Source organism: Hylobates moloch, unplaced genomic scaffold (genome assembly GCF_009828535.3).
Source record: "Hylobates moloch isolate HMO894 unplaced genomic scaffold, HMol_V3 SCAFFOLD_19, whole genome shotgun sequence".
Lineage (NCBI taxonomy): Eukaryota > Metazoa > Chordata > Mammalia > Primates > Hylobatidae > Hylobates > Hylobates moloch.
The window spans coordinates 3,713,712-3,723,119 of record NW_026652294.1 but is presented as its reverse complement, the minus strand read 5'-3'; the positions used below and the strand labels follow the sequence as shown (position 1 = coordinate 3,723,119).

The following is a 9,408-nucleotide window of genomic DNA, read 5'->3' as shown; positions in this document are numbered from 1 at the left end:
TCGAGACCATCCTGGCTAACACGGTGAAACCCCGTCTCTACTAAAAACACAAAAAATTAGCCGGGCGTGTTGGCGGGCGCCTGTATTCCCAGCTACTCGGGAGGCTGAGGCAGGAGAATGGCGTGAACCCAGGAGGTGGAGGTTGCGGTGAGCCAAGATCGCGCCACTGCACTCCAGCCTGGGGGACAGAGAAAGACTCCGTCTCAAAAAAAAAAGAGTAAGGATGCCGTGGCTCACGCCTGTAACCTCAGCACATTGGGAAGCCAAGATGGGTGGATCACTTGAGGTCAGGAGTTCGAGACCAGCCTGGCCAACGTGGTGAAACCCTGTCTCTACTAAAAAGACAAAAATTAGCCAGGCGTGTTGGTAGACGCCTGTAATCCCAGCTACTTGGGAGGCTGAGGCAGGATAATTGTTTGAACCCGGGAGGTAGAGGTTGCAATGAGTTGAGATCACACCACTGCACTGTAGTCTGGGTAACAGAGCGAGACTCTGTCTCAAAAAAAAAAAAAAAAAAAAAGAAAAAAGAAAAAGAGTAAGGCTGGGCACGTTGGCTCATGCCTGTAATCCCAGCACTTTGGGAGGCCGAGGGAGGCAAATCACTTGAGGTCAGGAGTTTAAGACCAGCCTGGCCAACGTGTGAAGCCCATCTCTGTTAAAAATACAAAATTAGCCCGGCAGTAGTGGGGCCCTGTAATCCCAGCTACGGGGGAGGCTTAGGCACGAGAATAGCTTAAACCCAGGAGGCAGAGGTTATGGTGAGCCGAGATCACACCACTACACTCCAGCCTGGGCAATAGAGTGAGACTGTCTCGAAAAAAAGTATATGTAAGCTGGGTGTGGTGGCATGCACCTGTAGTCCCAACTACTGGGGAGGCTGAGGTAGGAGGATTGCTTGAGCCCAGGAGTTCAAGACCAGCCGGGGCAACATAAACCCCCATCTCTGCAAAAAATTAAACAAGGATTAACTGGGCATGGTGGCTCATGCCTGTAGTCCCAGCTACATGGGAGGCTGGTGTGGGAGGATCAGTTGAGCCTGGGAGGTCAAGGCTGCAGTGAGCCATGATTGTACTGCTGCACTCCAGCCCGGGCAATAGAGCAAGACGCTGTCTCAGAAAATTAAAAAAACAAGCAAAACTATCATCTGTGTGCTCCCTTTAAAAAAGTAAATAAAACATTGGCCAGGCACGGTGGCCCAGACTGTAATCCCAGGACTTTGGGAGGCTGAAGTGGGAAGATCACTTGAGCTCAGGAGTTCAAGACCAGCTTGGACAACATGGCAAGACCCTGTTTCTACCAAAAATACAAAAATTAATCAGATGTGGTGGCAGGCACCTGTAGTCCCAGCTACACAGAAGGCTGAGGTGGGAAGATTGCTTGACCTTGGAGGTTGAGGCTGCAGTGAGCCATGATTGTGCCTCTGCACTCTAGCCCGGGCAACAGAACGAGCTCCCATCTCAAAAAAAAAAAAAAAGAAAAAAGAAAAAAAAAAAAGAATATTACCAGCACCTTTGAAACTTCCTTTTTCTAGAAGTTGATTGTTTTGGTTCTTAGCATGCATCAGGAGAATTTTTTTTTTTGAGACGGAGTCTCGCTCTGTCACCTAGGCCGGAGTGCAGTGGCATGATCTCGGCTCACTGCAAGCTCCGCCTCCCGGGTTCACGCCATTCTCCTGCCTCAGCCTCTCCGAGTAGCTGGGACTACAGGCGCCTGCCACCACGCCCGGCTAATTTTTTGTATTTTTAGTAGAGACGGGGTTTCACCGTGGTCTCGATCTCCTGACCCCGTGATCCACCCGCCTCGGCCTCCCAAAGTGCTGGGATTACAAGCGTGAGCCACTGCGCCCGGCCAGCAGATTTTAAGCTTAGAACATATTAACACTTGGTTTAAAGATGTTTTGTGTGTGGTTTATACATGTAGAAACTGAGAACGCTTTTAACCAAAAGAGCTGAGAGATTCATTATCATCAGAAAAGAAAAGTAAGTTACGAATTAGTTGTTAGGGACTTTGCTGCTCAAAGTGTGCAGTGGACAATAGGCAAAAAGTGAGAAGCATGGTTAAGGGTGTTTGGATGGGCTTGGAAAACCCTGTACATTTTATTTTATTATTTATTTATTTATTTTTTGAGGCAGAGTCTCACTCTGTTGCCCAGACTGGAGTGCAGTGGCGCGATCTCAGCTCACTGCAAGCTCCGCCTCCCAGGTTCACGCCATTCTCGTGCCTCAGCCTCCCGAGTAGCTGGGACTACAGGCGCCCGCCACCACGCTCAGCAAATTTTTTTGTATTTTTAGTAGAGACGGGGTTTCACCGTGTTAGCCAGGATGGTCTTGATCTCTTGACCTCTTGATCCGCCCGCCTTGGCCTCCCAAAGTGCTGGGATTACAGGCGTGAGCCACCGCACCTGCCTTATTTATTTATTTTTTGAGACGGAATCTCCGTCTGTCGCCCAGGCTGGAGTGCAGTGGCATGATCTCAGCTCACTGCAACCTCCACCTCTCGGGTTCAAGCAATTCTCTTGCCCCAGCCTCCCAAGTAGCTGGGCCTACAGGCGCACACCACCACACCTGGCTAATTTTTATATTTTAGTAGTGACAGGGTTTTGTCATGTTGGCCAGGTTGGTCTCAAACTCCTGACCTCATGATCCACCTGTCTCGGCCTTCCAAAGTGCTAGGATTACAGGCATGAGCCACTGCGCCTGGGCAACCCTTTATATTTAAAAGGGAAGTTGGGGGAGGGTGCTATTTTCAACCTTGCTCAAAGAACAAATAATTGAGAAGCAATAAGTTTTCTGATGAATATGCTTCATATTTCTTTAGACATTGGGGTCTAATGGAAAGGCTAAGATATCTGACATGGAGCAACATGTATTTATCTCTTCAGTGGAACTAATGTGTAATTTTCAGGGGAGTTTGATGAATAAATGAGTTTCAGAATATAGGGCAGAGGACTTGGAATTTATGTCAGGGTTATGGCTGGTGAGATTGATTTGGTGTCAAATTTATGAATATCTCTGCAGATACTAACACAGAAAATGAGCCCCAAGGTCACTATAGCAGTATAGTAGTGGAGGGAAATAGAAGCTATCTTTATCAAATTTGTACACAGACATAGCCCTCACCAGGGAAGCAAGGAAGTTGAAAAGCACACTTTGCCTCCCTAACCCAGGAATTTAGAACGGGGGATCAGCAAACTGTTGAGTGAAGGGTCAGATTTTAAATATTTTCAGCTTTTCCATAGGGTCTCTGTCCAACTACTCAACTATGCCTTTGTAGTGAAAAACAGTCATAGACAATACGTAAATGAATGGGCTTGGCTATCTTTTTTTTTTTTTTTTTTTTTTTTAAGACGGAGTCTTGCTCTGTTGCCCAGGCTGGAGTGCAGTGGCGTGATCTCGGCTCATTGCAACCTCTGCCTCCCAGGTTCAAGCAATTCTCTTACCTCAGCCTCCCAAGTAGCTTGGCCTACAGGCGCATGCCACCACACCTGGCTAACTTTTATATTTTTAGTAGTGACAGGGTTTTGTCATGTTGGCCAGGTTGGTCTCGAACTCCTGACCTCAAGTGATCCTCCCACCTCGGCCTCCCAGTGTTGGGATTACAGGCGTGAGCCACCACATGCCTGGCTTTTTTTTTTTTTTTTTTTTTTTTTTTTTTTTGAGATAGAGTCTAACTCTGTTTCAGGCTGGAAGTGCAGCGACGTGATCTTGGCTCACTGCAAGCTCCGCCTCCCGGGTTCACACCATTCTCCTGCCTCAGCCTCCCGAGTAGCTGGGACTACAGGTGCGTGCCACCACGCCCGGCTAATTTTTTGTATTTTTAGTAGAGAGGGTTTCACCATGTTAGCCAGGATGGTCTCAATCTCCTGACCTTGTGATCTGCTGCCTTGGCCTCCCAAAATGCTGGGATTACAGGCGTGAGCCACCACGCACTGCCTAACTGCTTTTAACTATACAAATAATAAAATACTCTTGGATGGAGTCTAAGGTAGAACTGACTGTGCTGTTAATAGTGTCTGAAATTTATATGGTACTTACTAGACTCTTCACAGGATCTCTGTGGCTCTTGAAATAGCAGGGGCTGGGTGTGATGGCTCACACCTGTAATCCCAACACTTTGGGAGGCCAAGGCGGGAGAATTGCTTGAGGCTAGAAGTTCAAGACAAGCCCTGAAAACATAGACCCCCATCTCTACAGAAAATTTAAAAATTGGCTGTGTGTGATGGCAACTGCCTGTAGGCCCAGCTACTCAGGAGGCTGAAGTGGGAGGATCACTTGAGCCTGGGAGGTGGAGGCTACAGTGAGCTGTGGTTGTGCCATTCTGCACTCCAGCCAGGATGACAGCAAGACCCTGTCTCAAAAAAAAAAAGAGAAAGAAACAGAAGCAGGGATGTACTTGAAGGGATATGTGTGTGTTCATGTGGGTACATTGGATGCTTGGTGCTGGTCGGTAATTTTGAATGCTTCACATGCATTATGCCATTAATTCTCATACACCTGACAGATGCAGGTCCCTAAGGCCGATTAGCTCATTGTGAGTGAAGAGTCTAGAACCAGACTCCCTGAGTGCAAGTCTAACCTCTTCTTTGGCTCTTCATTTGTAAAATGGGGATAATAACAGCATCTACCTCACAGACTATTAAATAATCTAATCTCTTCAAAGACCGTAAACCATGCCTAGCATAGATAATAAGTATGAGCTCTTTATTATTACTACCTGCTCCTACTACTCTTGCTATTTATTTTTATTTTATTTTATTTTTTTGAGATGGAGTCTCGCTCTGTCACCTAGGCTGGAGTGCAGTGGTGCAATCTTTGCCTCCCGGGTTCACGCCATTCTCCTGCCTCAGCCTCCCGAGTAACTGGGACTACAGGCATCCGCCACCACGCCCGGCTAATTTTTTGTATTTTTAGTAGAGACGGGGTTTCACCGTGTTAGCCAGGATGGTCTCCATCTCCTGACCTCGTGATCCGCCCGCCTCAGCCTCCCAAAGTGCTGGGATTACAGGCGTGAGCCACTGCGCCCGGCCTCTTATTTATTTATGTGTTGAGACAGAGTCTTGTTCTGTCACCCAGGCTGGAGTGTAATGGTGCAGTCATAGCTCACTGCAGCTTCTAACTCCTGGGCTCAAGTAATGCTCCTGCCTCAGCCTCTTGAGTATCTGGGACCGCAGGTGTGTGCCACCATGCCCAGCTAACTTTTTGTCTGTTTAGTAGAGACAGGGTTTTGATATGTTGGACAGGCAGGTCTCCAAGTGATCTGCCTGCCTTGGCCTCCCAAAGTGCTGGGATTACAGGTCTGAGCCACCACGCCTGGTGGATTTATTATTTTTAATTTGGCAAGTCTGTAAGCCCTTTTTTGTTCCTTTTTTTTCAAGGGGCCAGAGGCAGAGGCCTTTGTCATTTTCTGTGTGTCCAGGGAAGTGTGCAGGATGTAAGCCACAGATTAGGACTGGGAGGAAGAGTGTGTGGTTGTTGTGACAACGGTCCAAAGGAAGGAAGCTTCCGAATTTACTTGAGATTATAAAAATAAATTTAAACCAGGTATCTCTGTGTAATCAAAAGGTTTCTGTAAAACAAAGATGGAGTGTATGTGTGTGTGTATACTTGTAATTTGAAAAGACATTCAGAATAGTAACTTTTGGGACAGTACAGACTACAAAAATTACAACATGATAGAACCTTCTTAACTACTAAGAATATAGAAAGGAAAATAAGGCCAGGTGTGGTGGCTCACACCTGTAATCACAGCACTTTGGGAGGCCTAGGCGGGTGGATCACGAGGCCAGGAGTTTGAGACCAGCCTGGCCAACATACCAAAATCCTGTCTCTACTAAAAATACAAAATTTAGCTGGGTATGGTGTTGCACATCTGTGATCTCAGCTACTTGGGAGGCTGAGGCAGAAAAATCACTTGAACACGGGAGGTAGAGGTTGCAGTGAACTGAGATTGCGCTACTGCACTCCAGCCTGGGTGACAGAGCAAGATTCTGTCTCCAAAAAAAGGCTGGGCTCAGTGGCTCACACCTGTAATCCCAGCACTTTGGGAGGCCGAGGCAGGCAGATCACAAGGTCACGAGATCGAGACCATCTTGGCTAACAAGGTGAAATTCCATCTCTACTGAAAATAGAAAAAATTAGCAGGGTGTGGTGGCATGTGCCTGTAGTCCCAGCTACTGAGGAGGCTGAGGCAGGAGAATTGCTTGAACTTGGGAGGCAGAGGTTGCAGTGTGCTGAGATCCTGCCACTGCACTCCAGCCTGGGCAACAGAGCAAGACTTCATCTCCAAAAAAAAAAAAAAAAAATGTAGGGGCCGGGCATGGTGGCTCATGCTTGTAATCCCAGCACTTTGGGAGGCCAAGGTGCGTGGATCACCCGAGGTCAGGAGTTCAAGACCAGCCTGGCCAACATGGTAAAACCCCTTCCCTACTAAAAATAAAAATAAAAAAATTACCTGGGCGTGGTAGTGGGCGCCTGTAATCCCAGCTACTTGGGAGGCTGAGGCAGGAGAATCACTTGAACCTGGGAGGCAGAGGTTGCAGTGAGCTAAGATCACGCTGTTGCACTCCAGCCTGGGCAACAAGAGCAAAACTTGTCTCATAAAAAAGGAAAATAATTTATTACAGAGGAGAGTGGTTTATTAAGAAGTTTGACAGGCGCTGGCTTAGAGTAAGATTTTTCTCTTAATTTTCTTTCTCTCTTAAGGTATCCAAGCCCTCCAATGGGATCTGTCTCAGCACCCAACCTGCCTACAGCAGAAGATAACCTGGAATATGTACGGACTCTGTATGATTTTCCTGGGAATGATGCAGAAGACCTGCCCTTTAAAAAGGGTGAGATCCTAGTGATAATAGAGAAGCCTGAAGAACAGTGGTGGAGTGCCCGGAACAAGGATGGCCGGGTTGGGATGATTCCTGTCCCTTATGTCGAAAAGCTTGTGAGATCCTCACCACACGGAAAGCATGGAAATAGGAATTCCAACAGTTATGGGATCCCAGAACCTGCTCATGCATATGCTCAACCTCAGACCACAACTCCTCTACCTGCAGTTTCCGGTTCTCCTGGGGCAGCAATCACCCCTTTGCCATCCACACAGAATGGACCTGTCTTTGCGAAAGCAATCCAGAAAAGAGTACCCTGTGCTTATGACAAGACTGCCTTGGCATTAGAGGTAAAATCTGTTCAGATTAGCTTTTTGGGTCCTTTGACATTTGGTTTTAATTTTTAGTTTTAGTTTAGTTTCTGCTCATTTAAGCTTATATTCATGGAATTAGAGCACTGGATGATTTTGGAAGATACGCACTGTTAGCATTTCATTTTTAAATTTTTTTATAGAGACGAGATCTCTGTAATTTTAAAAGAGTTTGCCCAGGCTGATCTCGAGGTCCTGGCCTCAAGCAATCCTCCTACCGCGACCTCCCAAAGTACTGGGATTACAGATGTGAGCCACCATGCCTGGCCGATTATTAGTGTTTCACAGCTTGTTTTGTTCTGTCCTATTCCTTGTTTGCCCCAAATTCTCAGCCTCCTTGCTCTTTTTTGTTTCCAAAGCCTAACAGATTTAGTTTTGCAGTCGTTGGTTTTTCTTCCAGTAAGGAAAGATAATAATTAAGGAAGACCCATGACCTAGAGGCAAAATCAGCATACAGATACATAGCTACTTGTATGGTTCTGTATTTCTAACATTGGAATCAGTTGAGAAATACAAAAATGTCTTAGAATTTCTCTTGAGCTTGGTAGAGGAATGATTTTTTTTTTTTTTTTTTTTTTTTTGGATGGAGTCTCGCTCTGTCGCCCAGGCTGGAGTGCAGTGGTACAATCTCCGCTCACTGCAAGCTCCGCCTCCTGGGTTCACGCCTCCCAAGTAGCTGGAACTACAGGCACCCACCACCATGCCTGTCTAATTTTTTTGTATTTCAGTAGAGACGAGGTTTCACCGTATTAGCCAGGATGGTCTCGATCTCCTGACCGCGTGATCCGCCTGCCTTGGCCTCCCAAATTGCTGGGATTACAGGTGTGAGGCACTGCACCTGACCCAGGAATGATTTTTTCTGAGATGGCGTCTTGCTTTGTCACCCAGGCTCCAGCACAGTGGCATGATCTTGGCTCATTGCAACCTCTGCCTCCTGGGTTCAAATGATTATCCTGCCTCAGCCTCCTGAGTAGCTGGGATTACAGGTGCCTGCCACCATGCCCATCGAATTTTTGTATTTTTAGTAGAGATGGGGTTTCACCATGTTGGCCAGGCTGGTTTTGAACTCCTGACCTCAGGCGATGTGCCTGCCTTGGCCTCCCAAAGTGCTGGGATTACAGACATGTGTGACCACACGCCCAGTCATAGAGGAATGATTTTAAAATACATCAGCCGTTGCTTGTTACGGATTTTGTAAATTAGAATAGCATGAAATAGAACTTGAACATTTTAATTACCAAGTCATTTTCTTTTCTTTTTTTTTTGAGACAGAGTCTCGCTCTATTGCCTTGTTGCCTAAGCTGGAGTGCAGTGACGTGATCTTGGCTCACTGCAACCTCTGCTTCCTGAGTTCAAGTGATTCTCCTGCCTCAGCCTCCCGAGTGGTGGGGACTACAGGCACGCACCACCCTGCCCGACTAATTTTTGTATTTTTAGTAGAGATGGAGTTTCACCATGTTGATCAGGCTGGTCTCGAACTCCTGACCTCAGGTGACCCGCCCGTCTCAGCCCCCAAGTGCTGGGATTACAGGCACGAGCCACTGCACTTGGCCAAGTCATTTTCTTCTAACTAAATACTACTTTTTAAAAAGACTCTTTCTCAGCTGGGCACGGTGGCTCATGCCTGTAATCCCAGCACTTTGGGAGGGCGAGGCTGGTGGATAACTTGAGGTCTGGAGTTTGAGACCAGCCTGGCCAACATGGTGAAACCCCATCTCTACCAAAAAATACAAAAATTAGCCAGACATGGTGGGCATGCACCTGTAGCCTCAGCTACTCAGGAGACTGAGGTGGAACAATCTCTTGAACCAGGGAATTCGAGGTTGCAGTGAGCCGAGATCATGCCACTGCATTTAAGCCTGGGCAATAGGATGAGACCCTATCTCAAAAAAAGGGAGGAGAATGTTGAGAGAGACCCTAAGTGCATTTCAGAAGGATGAAGTAAGGGACCCTGTTGCTTCAAAAAAACCAAATCCTGACTCACCAAACAGCCTGCCCACAGATAAAAGTTAGCTAGAATTGGTTTCATGGGTATTTTTCCATAGGTTGTCCTCAGTGTTTTTTTGTTTTTGTTTTTGTTTTGTTTTGAGATGGAGTTTCGCTCTTGTTGCCCAGGCTGGAGTGCAATGGCACGATCTTGGTTCACTGCAACGTCCGCCTCCTGGATTCAAGCCATTCTCCTGCCTCAGCCTCCGGAGTAGCTGGGATTACAGACATGCG

At 47.0% G+C, this 9,408-nt stretch overlaps 1 protein-coding gene across 1 annotated transcript in view; it reads left to right on the top strand.

Annotated features, from left to right (window-relative positions):
- CRKL (CRK like proto-oncogene, adaptor protein) overlaps positions 1–9,408 on the top strand; it is a 38,655-nt gene that overhangs the window by 10,408 nt on the left and 18,839 nt on the right. The window contains exon 2 of the mRNA XM_032139032.2: positions 6,702–7,167. Within this exon, the coding sequence (XP_031994923.1) occupies positions 6,702–7,167 (466 nt within the window). The remainder of the gene's footprint in view (positions 1–6,701; positions 7,168–9,408) is intronic.